This window comes from Macrotis lagotis, chromosome 4 (genome assembly GCF_037893015.1).
Source record: "Macrotis lagotis isolate mMagLag1 chromosome 4, bilby.v1.9.chrom.fasta, whole genome shotgun sequence".
Lineage (NCBI taxonomy): Eukaryota > Metazoa > Chordata > Mammalia > Peramelemorphia > Peramelidae > Macrotis > Macrotis lagotis.
Genome location: NC_133661.1, coordinates 203,564,084 through 203,587,230, shown reverse-complemented (window position 1 = coordinate 203,587,230; position 23,147 = coordinate 203,564,084). Strand labels below are relative to the sequence as shown.

Sequence of the window (23,147 nt, the reverse complement as noted above, 5' to 3'; positions counted from 1 at the left end):
TGGTTGGAGGGAAAGAAAGGATGAGGACTGTAGAGATTCCTTATATGTGAAAAGAATAGAAGTTAGGATACTGTGGGGGAGCCAGAGTTTAATGGAATCAATATGCTAGTGTAGAAGTTTGAGGATATTTACTGAAGAAACATTGTAACCACAGAGGAATCAGAGAATTTAAAATGATAGGACTCCATTTTTTCAGGTTTCAGAGATGCTTATAATAATCTTTTTCAAATCTCTGAGAGAACTACAGATCATAGGAATGCCACTTTAACTACTAATGGCTTTTCTTTTTTATTTTATTTTTCCCTAGTTACATGTAAAAACAAGTTTTAACATTCATTTTTTAAAATTTTTGAGATCTGAATTTTCTTCCTTCTTCCCACCCCTTCCTCATTAAGAAAGCAAGTAGTTTGATAAAGGTTTATAAAGGTGTAGTCATGCAAAACATTTCCATAATAGTCATATTGTGAAAGAAAATAGCATAGCCTGGCTTTCTAAAAACTCTTTATTTTTTTTTCATAGCCCAAGTATGTGTGAATTTTAAAATCTAGGAATCAAATATAGAAGGATAGACTCATAGTATTTTTATCTCTCTGCTGATTTAAAATCTTGCCTCTTTCTTTTGTCCCATATAGGATTGCAAATGCCACCCCTATTCCAGGAGACTTACTTCGAGAAAATACAGATGAGGTATTTCCAGATGAACAGCTCAGTGATGGGGAGAATGGAATCCCTGTTGCTGTATCTCCAGATAAACTTCCTGGATCTGTGGGACACCCTCGTCCTCAGGAGAAGGATGTTTGGGAGGAAATGGATGTCAACAGGAACAAGATAAAACTGGGGGTCTGTAAGGTGTGTACCTCTTAAACATGTTCCTTCCTGTTCTCTTAATTGCATTTATCTTATTGTTTTAAATTAGTAGTGTTTGGCTTCATTAACAATAAGAAGAAGCAGCATTCAGAATACATGGCAATTCATGAACATTTTAATATTAACTAATCTGCACTTCTGTAGCACATTTTATACAGGCTTTTTGAGTTTGCAAACATCAAACATTTTTATTTTGGCTATGTGAGGAAGGCAAGGTTATTTATTTTTAACAGACAAAAAGATGTCAATAAAAAAAGTGAACCTTTTGAAAACATCATGTGCAAATCCCAATCTTTTTCCTACTGCCATACTGAGAGAACTGTGAAATATACTGGCCATTGGCCTCTCTCAAGTAAGGCTTGGTCTTGATCATGTCAACTCCATTGGAATAGATGTGGGTAAGCAGTTAATGTTCACCAATCAATGAATCTGAAACTAGGGAAAATGGACCATACTAAGCTATCTAACATCTCTGAAATGTCCACTTTATGTTGCTGAAAAGAGCAGTTTTTACTCCTTCTTGACTACTCCTGACTTAATTATCTAGTCGTGAACAATTCTCAATTGTTCTCAATGGTAAAGTTTAAATATATAAACTTGGTCAGTAGAAGAGAGAAGTTCATTTATAACAGGTATAGATTTAGGGGTTAGTTGATTTTTAAATGTGTTCACATTCAGTAACTTAGGAATTAAAAGTTTTCCTTTTTTAATCCTTAAAAATTGATTCAAAGTTCAGGACTTTTGTGAGTTTTGTTACTGATCAGAAATGAGTCCTTTTTCTAAGTTGTTCATTCTGTACATTTAATTTATTTATTTTCACATTACTACAATATTCTTTCTATAAAAGTAACCACATAAAGATTGAGAAACCTCAAGTAAAACAAAGTGAGAGGAAAAAAAGTGTACTTCATTTTGTGTTCAGATACCATCAGCTCCATCTCTGGGATGGATCAAATTCTTTTTATCATAATTTGCTTTAATATTTTTTCCCCACAGTTTCTATTGTTAGCTGTATTTCTTTTCATCCTATTCCTCCCTACCTCCATTTATTCTGTTCGTTCATTCTCTCTTTCTCTCTCTCTCTCTCTCTCTCTCTCTCTCTCTCTCTCTCTCTCTCTCTCTCTCTCTCTCCTTTCATCCTGACCCTCCTTAATCTTCCCTCTCTTCTATCCCCTACTCCCCCTTTCCCTGCCCTGTCCCATTTCTCCCATCCCTTATCCCTTTCCTTTTCTTTTTCCACTAGGGTAAGATAGACTGCTCTGCCCTATTGAATGTGTGTGTTATTTCCTCTCTAAGTCACTTCCAAAGAGAATGAAGGCTCACTCATTCCCTCTCACCTTCCCCTCTTACACTCCATCGCAAGCGTTTTCTTGCCTCTTTTATATAAACTATCTTAGCCCATTCTACCTCTCCTTTTCCTTTCTCCTAGTACATTCCTTTCTCACCCATTGATTCCATCTTTATAATGCATTGTACCTTCATATTCAGTTCCCCTCTATGCCTTGTCTATGGATGCTCCTCACTACTCAAATAAATGAGAAGGTTCATATGAGTTATCATCTTCCTATGCAGGAATATATGCAGTTCAATATCAATAAAGCCCTCATAATTTGCCCTTCCCGTCTACCACAGGTCTGGGTGGGTGCTGGGTCTCTGGGGTGAGATGCAGGTTTGGGGCCTCCTGGCCCCAGGGCCAGTGCTCTGTCCACTGCGCCACTTGGCAGTTCCACAGCACACTTGGCAGTTCCACAGCACACTTTTGAAGAGGGACAGAGTGAAAGGAGAGAGAAAATATAATAGCTGGTAGTGGGCAGAAATGGATGGAGGTAATTATAATCAGCAGTATCAACTGTGGAAAAATATGGAAATAACTTCTCTGATGGGCTTATGATAAAGAATGTGATCCATTCCAGAGACAGAGATGATGGTATCAGAACACAGACTAAAGCATATTTTTTCCTCTTTCACATTATTTCTTGTGAGGTTTTTTTTTTTTATTTCTGTGGGGGGCAGTGGGGATTATGTTCACTCTTTCAACAAGACTATTTTAGTAATGTATAAATAAATAAAAAATAAAACAAAATCTAGGGTCTTTTCCTGGTTATGACTTTCAGGTGGCCCAGTAGTTGTTTTTTGTTTTTGTTTTTGTTTTTGTTAGGTTTTGCAAGGCAAATGGGGTTAAGTGGCTTGCCCAAGGCCACTCAGCTAGGTAATTATTAAGTGTCTGAGGCCAGATTTGAACTCAGGTACGCCTGACTCCAGGGCCACTGCGCCACCTAGCCGCCCCAGCCCAGTAGTTTTTAAATTATCTCTCCTGGATCTATTTTCTAAGTCACTAGTTTTTCCAATGAGCTATTTCATATTTTCTTCTAATTTTTCATTCTTTTGGTTTTGTTTAATTTTTTCTTTTGATTTCTCACAAAGTCATCAGCTTCCCTTAGATCAATTATACATTTGAAGGAGTTATTTTCTTCAGAGAGCTTTTTTATCTCCTTTTTCATCTGGCTAAATCTGCTTTCTGAGGTATCCTTCTCCTCATTGACCTTTTGGACTGCTTTTTCTATTTGATTTAACTAGTTTTTAAGATATTATTTTCTTCAATATTTTTTGTATCTCTTTCACCAGGCTGCTAACTTGGTTTTCATGATTTTCCTGCATTACTCTCTTCCCAATTTTTCCTTTAGCTCCACTTACTTGGTTTTCAAAATCTTTTTTTGAGTTCTTGCATAACCTGAAACCAATTCCTATTATTCTTGAAGGCTTTAGATTAAAAAGCTTTGATTTTGTGAACTCCTAAGTGTATATTTTGATCCTCCCATGGGACCAAATTAATTGTCTATGGTCAGATTTACTTTCTTCTGCTGTTCATACATTTCCCTGGCCTATGGTCTGATTTTAATGCACTTTCCCAAGCTTTTTTGTTTTTGTTTTTGGTTTTTTGCAATGAAGTATGGTTAAGTGACTTGCCCAAGGTCATCCCGCTAGGCAATTATTGTCTGAGGTCATATTGAACTCAGGACCTCCTGACTCTAGGGCTGGTGATTTATCCATTGTGACACCTAACGGCCCTTTTTTCCCAAGCTTTTGAGGGGTTTGGGATACTTCCTCCCAGGGATCTTAATTCCTTCAACGTCTTACAAGAGGCTCTTATTGCTCTCCTGGCCTATGCTCTTGTCTGTGGATGATCATAAGCATGGCTCTCTGCCCTGGAGCTGTGCGGAGGGTCCCTGCTTTTCTATGGCAGTATAGGGCCCCAGATTGCGACCTGGATAGGAGGATGGGCAAAGCAACATAGTCCTCTGCAGTCTCCCCCAACCCCCTTACTGTCTATGGGCTAAGGGCTCTGGATGACTTCACGAGTTACCAGAGCTAGATCTGTGCTGAGGCCTGCACTGGCCTAGACTCTGTGCTCACTCTGGTGCAACAGTTTCCTGGGGACCTTCCAAGGGTATCCTTGGCGATCCTTGGGCTGAGATGTCAGGAAGCTGCCAGACCCGAGCACCCTGCAGGCTGTTCCTGGAAGGCTAGAGCTGGTTTGTTCTGGTACAGCATGACCTGGGCCACTGTGGCCCCTTCCAACCCTATAGAATAGACCCTTCCCATGGATCTTCCAAGTTTTGTTAGGCAGGAAAATTATTTCACTCAGTCTTTTTGTGGATTACACCACTCTAGAATTTGATTAGAGTCATAATTTTAAGACATTTGGAGTGGTCTGGGGGGAGCTTCTGAGAATTCTTGCCTCCATTTCACCATCTTGGCTCCTCCCACAAAATGAATCTTAAGTATATTATTTATAATTCCAGTTGTTTTGGAACTAGAAGATGATGAGTATAATTCAACTGGAGTACATGCTTATTGTTGAGATCTTGTTAGGAATGTTACCCATTTTATTAGCTGTCCATTTTTCAAGGCATCTGTCAGCTAATTTAGAGATTGAAGGAACACATCTTTGCATTAAGATTACAATCATGAAAAAAAATTACAATCATGTGGATTTATTTTATTTAAAGTTAAGTCTTAATTACCTAGGGGACATGTTATCATATTTACTCTTTTGGGGTTTTTTGCAAGACAGTAGGGTTAAATGACTTGCCCAAGATCACACAGCTAGTATCAAGTGCCTGAGTCCAGATTTGAATTCAGATCCTCCTGACTTCAAGGTTATTGCTCTATCTTTTGAGCCACCTAGCTGCCTCACCTCCTTTACTCTTTTGCTGTGCCTGGAAAATTGTTTATGTTTAACCCCTCTAGTAGAGGTCACAGGATAAAGAAGAACATTGAGGGAGAGGAGATGACTCACTCCATCAATTTATTCCATTTTGGGATCTTCTAAAAGACTTTGGTTGAAAGGAAGTTGAAATTGATAGCTAAAATTATCTATGCTACTTTCTATATTAGCACAGATGATATGCCATGTCTTATGAAAAATCTTCCCTGTCCAACTCTGTCTTGCACAGTATCCTATCAGGCATCCCTTTGGACTAATGACCCAGCTATGAGATCATATATGGTCCTGTCATTGTAGATAGTACATGGTATCAATGTAGAGTTCTGGCAAGGACAGCACAAAGAAGACTGAACTTGGAGGTCTAGGACCTGAGCTTTAGTCTCCACTCAGATGCTCACTAGCTGCATGACTATGGCTAAGCCACTTTTCCTCTTGTTCTCAGTTTTTTTTATTTGTAAAAATAGGATAATACTAGAATTGTATACTTCACGGAGTTGTTAGGAGAAAAGTGCTTTATATATATGAATTATCATCCAAGGATTAGATTGTTCTCATTTCTAGAGAGTTATCAGCAAAATCTGTCAGTTTGCAACTCAGACCATAGAATATATTGACTGATTCTTTGGGAGTACTTAACTGTCTTTTGACCCAAACATCTCCAATGTTTCCTGACTTAAATGTTATTATTGACAGTTGACTCAGTCTTTGTCCATCATTTATTATCATAGTGATATTCGACTGTTTAAATTCATAATTGATAATAGTGTTTATCATAGTGCTCCAAATAGGTTCAAGGGACCCTAAACTTCTAGAATAGTAATTAGGCTAAATAAGCATAATAAATAGAAGAGATGATAACTAAATACATATAGAGAAGATCATAAGTTGTTACTCTCTAATACATTTAAAGGATTATTATTTATTTGAAATAATGTTATATATTTTTTACTCTTTCTTCCTATTCCTAAATCAGTACCCTAATAAAACTGAAACTAAATATACATTAAGATAATTAGTTTAGGATACTATTGGGTAGTGAATAAGTACATTGTGAACACAATCTTCCAGAACAACCTAAGCATCTCCTGAAACAAATTAGTCTTAATATGAGCTCATCTTGATATATTAGTTTCAGTAGAATCTGTTAAATATTGTACTTAAAATGATTTATATATTTCATATTTTATATAGGCTGCTACAGAAGAGGAGAATAGTCATGGTCCAGCAAATGGTATACTGAATGCACCAAGCCTTGGTTCACCAATTCGTGTCCGATCAGAGACGACCCAGCCAGAGAGAGATGTCCCTTTGGTTCGAAAGTTACGTTCCATCCACAGTTTTGAGTTGGAGAGGCGTCTGACCTTGGAGTCAAAGCCAGACACTGACAAGTTTCTGGAGACCTGGTATGAAATGTTCTCTGTTTTTTTAAAGAACCTTTTGTAAGGAGCTCTTATACATTTTATTTGTTTTCCAATTATATACAATAGTAATATGTACCCATCATTTTTTGCAAGGCTTTGAATTCTACAATTTCCCTCTCCCCTTCCCCCCCCCCAGAAGGCTGTCTGATAGTCTCTACCTTGTTTCCATGCCATACATTGATGTAAATTGAATGTGTTATAAGAGTAAACATAAGAATAAATATAACCCCACCCAAGAAGATGAGAAACCTCAAGAAGAGAGAGAGAAAAGAAAATTGTACTTCATTCTGTGTTCAGATTTCAATGGCTCTGTTTCTGGGGTGAGTTGCTTTCTTTATCATAAGTCCACCAGAAAAGTTGCTTCAATATTTTTCCCACAGTTGCTATTAATGGCTGTACCTCCACTCTATTCCTCCCCAGTCTCATCAATTCTGTTCTCTCTCTCGCTTCATCCTGGCCCTGTCCAAAAGTGTGTTGAATCTGAGTACCCTCTCCCTCGATTTTCCCTCTCTTCTATCACTTATTCCCCCCCCTTTCCTCCCCCATTCCCCCTTATCCCATCCCTTTCTTCTCATTTTTCTCTAGGGTAAGATAGATTTCCTCACACTATTAAGTGTGTGTGTTATTTCCTCTCTGAGCCATTTCTGATGAGAATGAAGGCTCGCTCATCCCCCCCTTGCCTCCCCCCTTTCCACTCCATTGAAAAAGCTTTTTCATTATTCTTAGGTGAAATTTCTTAGCTTCTTCTTCATCTCATTTCCCTTCTTCCTTTATCACCCTTTGACTTTATCACTTTCCTTTATCACCCATTGACTCCATCATTTTACTATATTATACTATTATATTCCTCTCCTTCCTAAGTCCTGTCTGTGCTGTAAAGAGCTCTTATAACTACTCTCCTGGTTTTGTTTTTTTTTTTTTGATGGGGAAAATGCACTATTTTGCAACAGTGGTTAGTGACAAAACTTTCAGCAACTACTTACGTAGCATGCTGGTTCTTAATGTGAATTTACAGAATTTCAGAGTTGGGAGGGACTTATGTGGCTATCTGGATCTACTGAACTAATTCCTTTACAATATTGCTAACAAATAGTTAAGTGGCCACTTCTTAGAGGCTTGTATTTGTGGGAAACTCACTGCCTCCTGATGGCAGTGGTCTGTTGTATTTTTAGAGAGACTATAATAATTTGAAAGTTATTCATTACATTCCTCCTAGATCTCCTTTTCTACAACTCATACCCATTTCTCTTAGTTTTGCTCTCTGAAAATAAATGGAGGAAGACTCTTCAATATGATGATATTTTTAATACTTGGAAGACAGCTATCCTATTTCCTTTCTCCCTCCCAAGAGAGGTCACTAGGCAATATATGATTAAGTATGAAATGACTGGTATAAGCAATGAGTTCACTGTAAGAAGTGACTGCTGTAGGCTGGAGCAAGGCTTCTCTTCTTTAAACTAAATAACCCGAATACCCATCAGTTCATATCCATATGGCATTCCTATGGCTTCTTGTCATTATGCTCACTTTCTGTAAATGCTTCAATTTTTCAATGCAGTTTCTAAAGTTTTGTGCCCATATTTGAACCAAAAAGCCTAGTTTTAAACTAAAAAGGGTAAAGTATCATAAAATTCCCTTATTCTGGATATTATATCTCTATTCCTGTAGTCTGTAATATTGTATTACATACTGATTTTTATTGGCTGTCATGTCACATCATAGTTAAAAAATTAAATTTGTGGTACAATAAAACACTCAGATTTTTTCATAAGAACTGTTTTCTAGCCATGCCCTATTCATTTTGTGCTTGTGCAATTGATTTTTGAACCTAAATATAGTACTGTACATTGCTCACTATTGAATTTCAGTTTAATAGATTTAGTCCATGATTTTAGCCTGAAATCAGTTTTGGTCCCAATGTGGTTGCTCAATGTACTAACAATCCTCCTCAGTTTTGAGTCATACGTAGATTTGATAAAAATGCCATCTTTGACTTCATTTAATTACTTTGACAGAACTAAGGATCAGGGCAGCTAGGTGGCGCAGTGAAAGCACCAGCCCTGGAGTCAGGAGTACCTGGGTTCAAATCTGGTCTCAGACACTTACTAATGACCTAGCTGTGTGGCCTTGGGCAAGCCACTTAACCCCGTTTGCCTTGCAAAAACCTTAAAAAAAAAAACAGAACTAAGGATAGATCAACAGAGCACTGCGCTAGACTCCTCTCTCCTAGCTGACTTTAAGTTATTAAAGACTATTTTTTAAAAATTTGTTCATTCTTCAAGTCCTGAATCCACTTAACTTAAACTAGAATTTATCCTGTACTTTTAGTTAGAAATCCAGTCTGCCCCTTTACCTTGACCTTTGGAGTGTTTGTTCATTTCCCTATGAATGTGTCATTTTGAGCAAAGCCATTTTCCACTGATGCTGTTTTCTCCATTTAAGGCAACATAGTATAGTAGAAAGGGTGGATTTCAAGTCAAAGATCCCATGGTTGAATTCTAACTACTATCTGCTGCTTTACTGTTTGCATGATCTTAAGTCATGAGCTTCAAGTTGTTTGCTAGGCCTCAGTTTACTCTTTGAAGTAGGAAGCTAGACTGCCTAATCTCTATGATACCTTTACTGTTCTAAATCTTTCCTCTTATAGGATCTCTTCATCTTTTTTTAAATTTATATTCTTATTTATTTACATATTATGAAATAGTCTTGTTGTAAGAGTAAACATAATCTCCCTCCACAAAAATAAAAACCTCACAAGAAATAAAATGAAAAAAAGAGGGGAAAAAAATGTGCTTCAGTCTGCGATCTAATACCATCAGCTCTGACTCTGGGGTAGATCTCATTCTTAATCATAAGTCCACCAGAGAAGTTATTTCCATATTTTCCCACAGTTACTGTTGCTAATTGTACTTCCCTCCATCCATTTCTCCCCACTACCAATTATTGTCTTTTCTCTCCTTTCACTATGTCCCTCTTCAAAAGTGTGCTGTGGGACAGCCGAGTGGCACAGTGGACAGAGCACTAGTGCTGGAGCTAAGAGGCCCCAAGCCTACATCCCACCCCAGAGACCCAGCACCTTCCTAGACCTGTGGTCCCAGACAGGCCAACCAACCCCATCACCTTGCAAAAAGTTAAAAAAAAAAAGAAAATGTATTATATCTGACTGTTCTCTCCCATGATCTACCTTCTCTTCTATCCCCTACCTCCCCCTCTCTTCCCCATCCCCTTTCTCTCCTTTTTCTTCTAGATTTCTTTGCCCTATTAAGCATATATGTTGTTTCCTTTCTTAGTCATTTCTGATGAGAATGAAGACTACTCAGTCCCCCTCACCTTCCCCCCCTTCCATACCATTGCAAAAGCTATTTCTTGACTCTTTTACATGAAATATCTTAGTCTACTCTACCTCTCCTTTCCTTTTTCCCAGTACAATTCCTTTACACCCATTGACTCCACCTGTAAAATATATTATACCTTCAAATTCAGCTCTCTGTGCCTCATCTATAAAGGCTCCTTTTAACTGCTTTAATAAATGAGAAGGTTCATATGAGTATTTCTTTATCATCTTCTGATGCAGGAATACATGCAGTTCTTCATAATTAAATCCCTCATAATTTACCCTTCTCATCCACCCTGTCTATGCTTCACCTGAGTTCTGTACTTGAAGATCAAACTTTCTGTTCAGCTCTGGCCATTTCAACAGGAACATTTGAAATTCCTCTATTTTATTGAAAGGCCATCTTTTCCCCTGGAAGACAATGTTCAGTTTTGCTGGGTAATTGATTCTTAGTTGTATTACAAGCTCTTTTGCTTCTGGAATATTATATTCCAAGCCCTACAAGCCTTCAATGTGGATATTGCCAAGTCCTGTGTGATTCTGACTGCAGCTTCATGATATCTGAATTGTTTTGTTCTGACTGCTTGTAATATTTTCTCTTTGACTTGGGAGTTATAGAACTTGGTTATAATATTCCTGGGGGTTATTTTTTAGGATCTCTTTTAAGGAGGAGATTGGTGGATTCTCTCAGTTTCTATTTTGCCTTCTGCTTCTAGGATAACAGGACAATTTTCTTGTAGAAGTGCTTTAAAAATGAAGATCATGACTTTCAGGTAGCCCAATAATTTTTAATTTGTTTCTTCTGGATCTGTTTTCCAGATCCATTGTTTTTTCAATAAGATATTTCATATTTTCTTCTGGTTTTTTATTCTTTTGATATTGTTTTATTGTGTCTTGATTCCTTGCAAAGTCATCAGCTTCCTTTAGCTCCATTTTACATTTGAAAGATTTGTTTTCTTCAGAGAGCTTTCTTATCTCCTTTTCCATCTGGCTAATTCTGTTTTTTAAAGTATTTTTCTCCTCATTAACTTTTTGAACTTTTTTTCCATTTGACCTAAACTAGTTTTTGGTATGTTATTTATAGCACCATTTTTTTTTTTTGGATCTCCTCAACTAAGCTGTTGACTTGGTTTCCATGGTTTTTCCTGCATCACCCTCATTTCTCTTCCCAATTTTTCCTCTGTTTCCCTTATTTGATTTTCAAAATCTCTTTTGAGCTCCGAAATAGCCTGAGACAAACTTTATCTCTTGGAGGATTTAGATGTAGAAGCTAGAACTTTCCCATCTTCTGATTGTGTGTTTTGGTCCTCCATGGGACCAAAGTAATTGCCTATGGTCAGGTTCCTTTTTTTCTGTTTACTCATTTCCCTAGCCTGTGCCTAGTTTTGGGGTGCTTCCCAAGCTTTTGAGTATTTTTGGACACCTCCCACAAGGACCTCAGTTCCTTCAAGGTCTTATGAGAAGTTCTAACTGCTCTCCTGCCTGTGCTCTCGTCTGTGCATGGCAGTGGGGGACCCCAGACTGCGACCAGGGTCTGAATATTGACAAACTACAAGAGTCCTGTCCCAGGGCCAGAGGAGAGCCCTCAACAGTCTCTGCCCATCCCTTACCTCCTGTGGGATAAGCACTCTGGGAGCAGCTGCCAGGCCCTCTGCAAGCCTGCTTCCGTTTCCTGGTATGTGAGCTGTGCTGAGGGCAACAGCTATGCTGCTGGCTGCAGCTGTGCTAAGGTTCACACTGGCTTCCACTCACACTAGCAGAGGTTTCCCCACTGTTCTTCCAAGTTGTGTTTGGTGTTCCCTGGGTTGCCAGGTCAGGAAAGCAGGATCTCTTCATCTTGATCACAAGGATAGCATGAAAAGCATGTCAAATGCCTCAATAGCTATGAAAACTATGTTTTATGCATTGCTATTAGTTGTCAGTCCAATTAGCCATGTCAAAAAAGGAAATGAGTATCATACCAATCAAACTACCCAAAAATTATTTTATAGAGCTAGGAAAAATAACAGTAAAATTTATCTGAAAGAACAAAAGATCAAGAATATCAAGGGGATTAATGATATACAAATAATTGGAAATTAATTTTTTTAAAAAGGAAATAAGATGAGGCTAATATATTGAAATAGCTAGATGGCTCATTGGAGAGTCAGAGGAAGATCTGACCTCAGATTTGAGATCAGACACTTACTATCTTTGTGACCTTGGGCAAGTCACTTAACTTGTTTGCCTTAGTATGTTGAAGAAGGAAATGCCAAACCACTCCATTATCTTTGCCAAGAAAACCCCAAGGACATGATGGTTCATGAAATCAATGAGTCAGACAATAACAGGCTGATACAGACCTATTTTTGCTGGGCTTATGCAGGTTCTTAGCAATCATCACTTCTTGTGAAATGCTCATAAACCATCCTTTTAGTTAGACTGTTTATCAAATTTGATATCTTGGGAGACAGACCTAGTACTAATATTGCTAGGTCAGAGTGTATGCACAATTTGTTTACCCTTTGGGCATAGTTCCAAATTACTCTCCAGAACAGTTGAACTACCATCTCACAATGCCACCCACAGGGTATTAGTGTCCCTATAAAAATTTCCACATCCCCTCCTGACTTTGTTATTTTCCTTTTCTATTGTCAATCTGAATTCAAGGGAAAAGAGCCAATGTAGCAAAATTGAGGTCTTTAATCAGGGCAAGTGAGCTGAAACTCAGGGTGCCACTCAGCAGGTGCTAGGCTACCTGAGGAGGGGGTATTAAGGTTGAGGGAAGGGCAGAGCTACAGCTGGAAGGGGTGGCCCTTGTAGAAGATATGGCCAGGCCTCAGGTAGGAGGGGAATTTCACAGTTTGACCACAAGCAAAATTCCACTGAGAAAAGCAAAGAAATCTCTGGAGGGTAGATTTTGGGACATTCACAGTTAGAGGCTGGGAGTGATGTCTGGGCAGCCTCAGGTAACTCATAGATCTGGGAATAAAGACTAGTCAGATTCAGTCACTGTCAGGTTAGCCAACCTGATAGGTGTAAAGTAGTTGTTTTTGGAGTTATTTTAATTTGTATTTCTCTTAATAGTATTTAGAGCATTTTTCATTTGATTATAGATAACTTTGATTTCTTCATTTGAAAAATATCTGTCCTTATCTTTTACCCATTTATCAATTGGGGAGTGACTTACATTCTTATAAATTTGATTCTATTCTATACATATTGAGGCTTTTATCAGAGAGACTTGCTGTAAAAATGTTTTCCTCAATTTCCTGCTTCCCTCCTAATCTTAGCTGAATTTTGTTTGTGCAAAATCTATTTAATTTTGATGTAAACAAAATTATCCATTTTACATTCCATAATGCTCTTTATCTCATTTGATCATAAATTCTTCATTGATCCATAAATCTTATAGCTAAACTATTCCATGATCCCCTAATTTACTTATATCACTATGTCTAAATGATGTGCCTATTTTGACATTATCTCAGTTGGAAGCAGGGGAACTCTGGGCACAGAAAAATAGTGTAATTTCCTCATTGTAGTGGAAATAGATCTTGTAATTTTTGTGCTGTTAAAGTGTTCTCAATTCTATATTAACTTAGAAACCAGTTCTGAGTATCCACATGACTGACCTTGGTCATGCCCTTGGGGCAATGACTTGAGCTGTAATGCAGCAGATACTACCTTCCATCAGGCATTATCTGCTCCTCAAGAACCATCCCTGGGATCCATGCAGTGGAAAGAACTTGGGGGTAGTATGGTTACATTGCCAGAGCTGAGTGAAAAAAGATTATACAATTTATTCTCTTGATTTGTTACTTGATTCTGTAAAGAGACACCTCCCTCTATTCCTTCACTATTTCCCAGAGCAGGACCCTAGTTGGAGCAATCTAGCAGGGTGGTCAGGCCTCTCCAGGTGGCATACTGATGCTTGTATTTTGTTGTTGGGATGCTTTCACTTGAATAAATAAGCTGTCTGGAGCTTATCAGTTGCATAAGCAGTTCTTTTTACCCCCCCCCACAATAATTTTGAGTAACTTCTTTCTTTTTCCATTTCCTTAAGCTTGGAGAAAATGCAGAAAGATTCCAGTGTGGAAAAGGAATCAGTTCTCCCTGCTTCTCTTCTTCATAAGCCTTGTGCTCCTGCTGTGACCTGTACAGACCACATCTGGCACTATGATGAAGAATACCCTCCAGATGCTTCTAAGCCTGCTTCTGCCAACTCCCCGGAGCAGGTTGATGGAGGGGGCAGCAATGGATTTATAGCTGTCAACCTGAGCTCCTGCCAGCAGGAGGTTGATTCCAAGGACTGGGTGATTGTAGACAAGGAGCGGGACCTTCAGGATTTCAGGACGAATGGGGCTGTAGGGCATAAAACTGGAAGCCCTTCAGATGAGGAACCTGAGGTGCTGCAAATCCTAGAGGAAACTCCTCAAGAAGAACAGCATCAACTAGGTCCTTGGGTAGAAGATGGTCATCCAAAAAATGGAGCTCCTGAGGTGATCTTGGCACTGTCTGTGGCGTGTCCTGCCACTGCAGAGTCAGAACAATATGCAGATAGACTAGAACTCCAGGCTGGAGCTTCTGGCCAATTTCTCGCAGCCACACCCACAAGCCCAATGGAGGCTCAAGCAGAAGGACCTCTCACACCAGTAAGTAATGTGCTCATCTTCCATCTGCCCTGTCCTCTATTTAGGGCATGAATTATTTAGCACAAATTATTATTCCCCTAAAATTCTTTTACAAATGGTTGAGCTCTGGACATATTGAACAAACTTTTGAAATTAATTCTCTTAACTAGTTACTTAAAGCAAAATAGTTTTAATTGTGAAAATATTTTTTATTTAGGAAACTAAATAGAATTTTATAGGGCTCATAGACCTAGAGATAGAAGGGAAAGTAAAGGTCATCTGTTTCAACTTCCTCATTTTACACATAAGAAAACTAAGGTTTAAAGAGCTTGATTTGCTCAGGATCATTCAGGCCCTAAGTGGCAGAGCCAGGATTGAAACCAAGGTGCCTGATTCCAAGTTCAGGACTGTTCAATAAGAGTCCATCCCCACTGACTCTCATCTATCATCTTGGAGGCATCTGCAGTACCCAGGGACCATCTAAGGAGGGGGTTAGGGAGCCCAAACACCTTCATGGGAGCTGCTCTCTCCCAGCAAAGGTTTACCCCTTGGAGTCTCTTCAAGTTACTTGGAATGATTCATCAGATTGATCACAGGTTCTACTTATCAACTCCTAGAATATGAGGACCCTACACAAGGTGAAAGAAGGCAATTAGTTCTCCCCAAAGTTTAATGATCATTAGTTGAAAAGGGCCTCTGTGATGATTTTTAACCCTTATGACAAGAAAAAACTCTAGATTTGATATGGACTCATCTTTTCTTCCCAGCAAATAGTAGGAGTAGAGATGTGGTCACCTCAGGTATATTCAGAGGAACATATCAATCAAGACATGGACCAGTAGCCTTTTGAATTGGTGTATAAAGAGTATAATGTAGGGGATTATGTATGTACATTTGCAGTGTGTGGATCACAGGTCTGCTTTAACTTAATAATTTCTAGTTTTCTTCCGAGGTCTTACAGCCTAGTTCCTTTGACCACGTTATGATTTCCAAATGGTATTATCTTTTTCTTGTAATCACTTGCTTGACACCCAACTTGAATAAATATACATAATTTTTTAATGATTAGTGTGTTTTTTGGTCTAACCTGTGACATAGTATTCCCAGGGTCTGGGCTTTGACAAATTGGGTTGATTTGTCAGCTTCTTAAAAATATTACTTTTTGGTTCATAGTACCCTCATTCAGAATCACCTCTTGGAAATTTCAGATTATAACGTGAATAGAAATGTCAGGGAGAGGGTTCCCATATCTCATACAGATACTCAAGGTCAAAATGCATGGATCTGGTTCAGGAGAACTTTCATTTCACCACCACCTCCAAAAATACAGAATATATTAGTTCCAGCTTCTCTCAGCACCTGCATGTTAGCTTTGGGTTTTTCGTTGGAAAACACTTGCTAATGATTCAAGCGCCCAACATTCTGGTGAGTCCCTCTTCCCAAATGAGACCAATCTAACTTAAGGTATTATTCTTTCTGTCAAATTGGACTCCCCCTGAAAGGGAACTAGACTTGAAGATTACCTTTCCTTTGAACTTGAAACATTCAGATAATTCTCAGTTAATGCAAAAGGGCAATTCCACGTTTTATTATCTATAAACTACCTGGCTGCTCCAACAGTTTTAGGAGGAAATGTCTTCTATTTCATATTCTCAATCCTTTCTGTCTCTAAGAGACAGGTGCTGACCAATAACTCATCTTCTTTCTTTTGAAGGCTAGATTTCAGAGCTCTTGGACTTGAGGTTTCTAACAGGGTAACAATAAAGTTGACGCTCTTGAGGAAATATCCCATCTATTTAGGAGGTTGGAATTCAGAAACTTTGCTATTTGTTTCCCTTTCCCACAGATGCTATTTAATGGACTGAGTACTTAGAATCCAGGAACTCTTAAGATAAGAGTACATACAGCTCCCATTTATTCCCCAAGGCAGCCACCAGGGGCTCATGTAGGAGGGAACAGTTATGGTACTGATTTTCATTAGTTTTCATTTAAGAAAAAAAAAGGTAGCATATAGCTTTGTAAATTACAGTTTAGTGTTTTTGGCCCAAGTTTTGTTGACATTTAAATTTTTCTTCATTTGTTTCACTATGGTAACTGTATATTGTTAATTGTATTAATTTATAGAGGTTTCCCATTACTTTCAATTTTTCATATTCATTGTTCCTTCTGGCCAAATAGTATTCAGTTATATTCATATCATAATTTGTCTAGCCATTCTCTAATTGCTATTTTTTTTTTGGCAAGGCAGTGGGGTTAAGTGACTTGCCCAAGGTTACACAGCTAGGTAATTATTATTAAGCGTCTGAGGCCAGCCATTCTCTGTTGAACACACAATTTGCCTTCAACTTTCTGCTAGTAAAAAACTTTACGATAATGAATATTTTCATGCAGGTAGATCTTTTCTTATTATCAATTACTTTCTTTAGGTAAAAACCCAGTATTGGGATTACTGCATTACAATATAACATCATTCTAGCAGTAAATTAATTTTCCTTTTTTTTCTGAGTCACCCAACAACATTTAATTTTTTTTTCATCTTTTTCTGTCTTGGCCACTTTGATAAATGAGAAATGATCTGTTTGTTTTTCCTATCAGCACATTGGTTCAGGTCTTTCACATCGTTGATCTTCCTGGTTCTTCTTACTTTACTTTTCATCAGTTCATTTAGGCCTTGCCATGTTTTTCCAAAACCACCCCTTTTTGTCATTTCTTATAGGACAGTGGTACTCTATGACAATCATATGTCACAACTTGTTTAGCCATTCCTCAATTGATCAGCATCCCCTCAATTTTCTATTCTTTGTCACCATAAAAAGAGCTGCTATAAATGATTTTGAACATAGATATCCTCTCTGTAACATTTGTCACTGCTGGTAGGTGGGAGCTTGTGCCTCAGAATTGTTTTAAATTGCATTAATTTCTCTAATCAATAGTGATCAAGAGCATGTTTTCATATAACTCTTTATAACTTTGATTTGTTCTGAAAACAGCTTGTTCATATGCTTTATTGTTGTTGTTCAATCATTTGAGTCATGTCTGACTCGTGAACCATTGGGGTTTTCTTGGCAAAGATATTGGAGTGGTTTGTCATTTCCTTCTCCAATTCATTTAACAGATGAGGAGACTGAGCGTATGGGGTTAAGTTACTTGCCTAAGACTGCATAGTGACTGAGGTTAGCTTTGAGCTCTAAGACCCAGCAATTCTATCTACCTAGCAGTCTATTTCATATCTTTTAATCATTTTTCAATTGGGGAATGGTTTTTTTTTTTTAAACAAATTTGACTCAGTTCCCTATATTTTTGGGAAATGAGGTCTGTAATCAGAGAAACTTTGTAAGAAAAATTGTATTATCCCATTATCTAATGGTACTTTTTAGCAATATGTAGTTTCCCTGATTTTCTCTTTTAATTATGTTTATTGTTGCTTTTACATTGTCTGAATCATGATTATTACCCCCTGTCTTTATTTCAGCTGAGATATATAATAAATTCTACTCTACCCTCTTTAACTCTGTGAGTGACTTTCCATCCCAAGTGTATCTCTTGTAACTAATGTATTTTGGTTTGTAATCCATTCTGCTTTTCATTTTTTGAGTGAGCTCATCCCATTTACATTCACTGTTATGATTACTGGATATTTCCCTCTATCTGTATCTTCTTGTTTATCCTTTCTCCCTTTTTATCCTGTCCTCAAAGAATCTGTTTTGCTTCTGATCATTGCCTCCTCTAATCCACCCTCTCTTTTATCATTGCCTCTATCCCCATTTCTTTTAATCTCTACTTCTCCTATATCCCTTTTAGGTAAAAGAGATCTCTATATCAGACTGTGTGTGTGTGTGTGTGTGTGTGTGTGTGTGTGTGTGCGCGTGCATGCTTCCCTGTTTGAACCAATTCCCATAAAAGCAACATTCAAGCATTCTCCACCACATTCTCATTCTACCTCTTTTTTTTTTTTTAAGGTTTTTCTTTTTTGCAAGGCAAATGGGGTTAAGTGGCTTGCCCAAAGCCACACAGCTAGGTAATTATTAAGAGTCCCGAGACCGGATTTGAACCCAGGTACTCCTGACTTCAGGGCTGGTGCTTTATCCACTACACCACCTAGCTGGCCCAATCTCCCCACTTCTTTCAAGTACAGCCATCATTATCACCTCTTCATTTTTTTTTTTTTTTGGAGATCACCGCAACATAATTGACCTCACACCCATGCCCTCTCTGCATGTAAACACTTTCTAACTGCCCTGAAAATGATAACATTTTTAGAAGTTACAGAGAGGGGAGAGAGAAAGGAAGGAAGAAGAAAAATGTAAAACTCAAAATTTCAAAAATTATTGTTGAAAACTATTTTTGAGGGGCAGCCAGGTGGCACAGTGGACCTGGAATCAGGAGTACCTAAGTTCAAATCCGGCCTCGGACACTTAATAACTGCCTAGCTGGGTGACCTTGGGCAAGTCACTTGACCCCATTGACTTAAATAAATTTTTTAAAAAAAAACTTTTTCATGTAATTGGAAAAATAAATAAAATTATTATTTTTTAAAAGTTGCATGGATCATGTTTTTATATAGGAATGCAAACAGTTTAACATCATTGTATCCCTTATGATGCTCTTTCATGTTTATATTTTTATGATTTTCCTAAGTCTTGTGCTTGAAAGTCAAATTTTCTGTTCATCTCTTAGGCTTTTCATAAGGAATGCTTACAAGTCCTCCATTTCATTAAATGTCCATTTTTTTCCTCCTGAAAGATTATACTCAGTTTTGCTACATAGCTTATTCTTTTTTAAAATTTTTATTTTTTAATTAAAAATTTTATTTATTTTGAGTTTTACAATTTCCCCCATCTTACTTCCCTCCCCCACCCCCCACAGAAAGCAATTTGTCAGTCTTTAAATTGTTTCCATGTTGTACATTGATCCAAATTGAGTGTGATAAGAGAGAAATCATATCCTTAAAGAAGAAACATAAAGTATAAGAGATAACAAGATCAGACAATAAGATAGTGTTTTTTTCCCTAAATTAAAGGGAATAGTCCTTGAACTTTGTTCAAACTCCGTGGTTCTTTATCTGGATACAGATGGTATTCTCCATTGCAGACAGCCCCAAATTGTCCCCAACTGTTGCACTAATGAAATAAGCATGTCCATCAAGGTTACTCATCACCCCCTTGTTGCTATTAGGTTGTACAGTGTTTTTCTGGTTCTGCTCATCTCACTCAGCATCAGTTCAGGCAAATCCCTCCAGGCTTCCCTGAATTCCCATCCCTCCTTGTTTCTAATAGAACAATAGTGTTCCATGATATACATATACCACAGTTTGCTAAGCCATTCCCCAATTGAAGGACATTTACTTGATTTCCAATTCTTTGCCACCACAAACAGGGCTGCTATGAATATTTTTGTACAAGTGATATTTTTACCCTTTTTCATCATCTCTTCAGGGTATAGACCCAGTAGTGATATTGCTGGATCAAAGGGTATGCACATTTTTGTTGCCTTTTGGGTATGTGCCTTATTCTTTTTTTTTAATATTTATTCTCTTTTGGTACAAATAATTTTTTATACATTAATAAAATATTCTTGTTTAAGAGTAAACAGAGTACCCCCTCCCCCCAAAAAGATAGACTTGCTTGAGCAATAAAGTAAAGGGGAGAGAAAAAATTTTAAAAAATTATAGTAATAATTCTAGGTATGTCCAGGTGGTGCAATGGACAGAGCCCCAGCCCTGGAACCAGGAGCACCCAAGCCCATATCCGGCCCCATGCACCCAACAATCACCCAGCCATGTGACATGCAAGCCACCCCAACCCCACTGCCCTGCAAAAACCAAAAAAAGAAAAAAAAAGACCCAAAACAAAATAAAGTAGTAATAATAGTAGGGGTGGCTGGGTGGTGGACAGAGCATTGGCCCTTGAGCCAGGAGCATAAGGGTCCAAATCCGACCTCAGACACCCAAAGGTCACCCTGCTATGCAGCTCCAGGCAGGCCACCCAACCCCATTTGCCCTGCACCCCCCCCCCAAGTAATAATAATAATAATAATAATAATAAATGTTCTTCTTTGTTCCAACACCAACAACTCTCACAGGTGGATCACACTCTTTATGATAAGTCCATGGCAAAAGTTACTTCCATATTTTTCCACCGTTGCCATTGTCGATCACAACTCCCTCCTTTCGTATTTCTCCACTACCATGTACTATATTTTCTCTCTCCTTTCACTCTGACTCTGCTGTAGGGTAGCTGAGTGGCGCAGCAGACAGATCCCTGGCCCTGGGGCCAAGAGGCCCTGAGCCCCCATACCACCCCTTAGGCCCTATGGTCCCGGACAGGCCATCCAATCCCAGCCCCCTGCAAGAAGTAAAAAAGAAAATGTGTTATATCTGACCACTCTCCCCCCATGGTCCATCCTCTCCTCCATCACTCACAACCCCCCCTTCCCCCTGTCCCCCCCTCCTTCTTATTCCAGATGCCTATACCCCATTGAGTATATATGCTGTTTCCTCTCCGAGCCACCTCTGATGAGAGCTAAGATTCCCTCATTCCCCCCTGCCTTCCCCCCTTCCATATCATTGTAATAGCTCATTGTAATAAAGAAAAATCTTATTATATGAAATATCTTGGCCTATTCCCCCTCTCCTTTTTCTTTCTTCAATTACATTTCCCTTTTTTTTCCTTTTGACTCCCATTTTTACACCATATTTTATCTTCAAATTCAGCTTTGTCATGTGCTTCAACTATAAAAGCTCCCTCTACCTGCTCTATGAGTATTTTCAGTGCCATTTTTCTATGCAGGAATACATGCAGTTCATCATCAAGTCCTTCATATTTTCCCCCTCTCCTTCAATATCCATGCTTACCTGACTCCTGTATCTGAAGATAAACCTTCTGTTCAGCTCTGGCCATTGCAACAGGAACATTTGAAATTCCCCTGGTTCATTGAATGTCCATCTTTTTTCTCTGGAAGAGGACATTCAGCCTTGCTGGGTAGTTGATTCTCGGTTGCATTCTAAGCTCTTTTGCCTTCCAGCATATTATATTCCAAGCCCTACAAGCTTCCAATGTAGTTGCTGCTAAGTCCTGTGTGATCCTGACTGTAGCTCCACGATATTTGAACTTTGTCCTTCTGGCTGCTTGTAATATTTTCTCTTTGACTTGGGAGTTCTGCAACTTGGCTATAATATTCCTAGGGGTTGGTTTTTTGGGATCTCTTTCTCTGGGGGATCGGTGGATTCTCTCCATTTCTATTTTGCCCTCTGCTTCTAGAATATCAGGGCAATTTTCCTGTAGTAATTCTTTGAAAATGATATCAAGGCTCTTTTCCTGATCATGACTTTCAGGTATTCCAGTAATTTTTAAATTATCTTTCCTAAGTCTGTTTTCCATATCAGTTGTTTTTTCAATGAGATGTTTCACATTTTCTTCTAATTTTTTCATTTTTTTTGGTTTTGAAGTGATGAGTCCTGATTTCTGGTAAATTCATCAATCTCTCTGAGTTCCATTTTTTGTCTGAAGGATTTGTTTGCCTCAGAGTTTTCTTATCTCTTTTTCCATCTGGCCCATTTTGCTTTTTAAAGCATTCTTCTCCTCAAAAACTTTTTGAACTGTTTTATCCATTTGACCTAAGCTGGTTTTTAGCATGCTATTTTCTTCAGCATTTTTTTGGATTTCCTTGACTAAGCTGCTGAACTCTTTTTCATGTTTTCCCTGCATCTCTCTCCTTTCTTTTCCCAGTTTTTCTTCTAACTCCCTCATTTGATTTTCAAAGTCTTTTTTGAGCTCTGTCATAGCCTGAGCCCAATTTCTGTTTTTCTTGGAGTCTTTAGATGCAGGAGCTTGTGCTTCCTCATCTTCAGACTGAGTATTTTGATCCTTCTTGGGCTCATTTGCAACATGTTTCTCAATGGTGTTCCTCTTGTTTCCTCTGCTTGCTCATTTTCCCAGCCTGAGCTTGGTTTTGGGGTGCTTCCTGATCTTTTGGGACACTCCCCCAAGGGTTTCAGTGTGTGAGGCTCTGTCCTCCCTCCTGGTCTGTGAATGACCATAAGTCCCCCCCTCTGCCACAGGGCTGAGGTGGGGGAGGCCCTGCTGTTCTATTTGGGGGGGGGGCTAGATTGCGATCAGGATCTGAATGTGTTCAGAGCCCCAGAGTCCTGTTCCAGGGGCAGAGGACAGAGGACAGAGCTCTGCAGTCTCTCTCTCTTCACTCCCCTCCCTAAGTTCAATGGGCTCATGCCCTGGGGGCTCCTGCTTACCAGCACCACCTGCTTCTGTTTCCTGGATCTGGAATGCAGTGGCCATGCTGCTGGCTGTGTGCCCTGAGGGCTGGGCTTCACGTGCTGTGCTCGCTCTGGCAGAGGTCCCCAGCAGTTCCCCCACTTTGTGCCTGGTGCTCCCCTGGGGTGTAGCTCCGGAAACTCCCCCACTGCTGTGAGCTGCAGCTCCCAGCGCCCTGGGGCTGCCTCCGGGAGGCTGAAGTTCTTTCGCTCTGGCAGGCTGCCCCTCCGGACCGGGGAGCAGAGCCTTTCTGCTCTTTTCCAGATTACCTTGAGTAGGAGAACTGCCTCACTGGGTCCCTTTGTGGGTTCAGTTACATGCCTTATTCTTGATTGTAATTGTAGCTCCTTTGCCTTCCAAATACTGTATTCTAAGCCTTCAGATCTTTTAGTATGGAAACCTTTCAGTCTTGTG

The 23,147-nt window shown here is 38.9% G+C and overlaps 1 protein-coding gene across 7 annotated transcripts in view; it reads left to right on the top strand.

Annotated features, from left to right (window-relative positions):
* Positions 1 to 23,147, top strand: part of TTBK2 (tau tubulin kinase 2) — a 242,175-nt gene that overhangs the window by 185,456 nt on the left and 33,572 nt on the right. For all 7 annotated transcript variants that reach the window (XM_074235218.1, XM_074235212.1, XM_074235213.1 and 4 more), the window contains 3 exons: positions 633 to 849; positions 6,287 to 6,498; positions 13,896 to 14,484. In XM_074235218.1, coding sequence (XP_074091319.1) covers positions 633 to 849; positions 6,287 to 6,498; positions 13,896 to 14,484 — 1,018 coding nt within the window. The remainder of the gene's footprint in view (positions 1 to 632; positions 850 to 6,286; positions 6,499 to 13,895; positions 14,485 to 23,147) is intronic.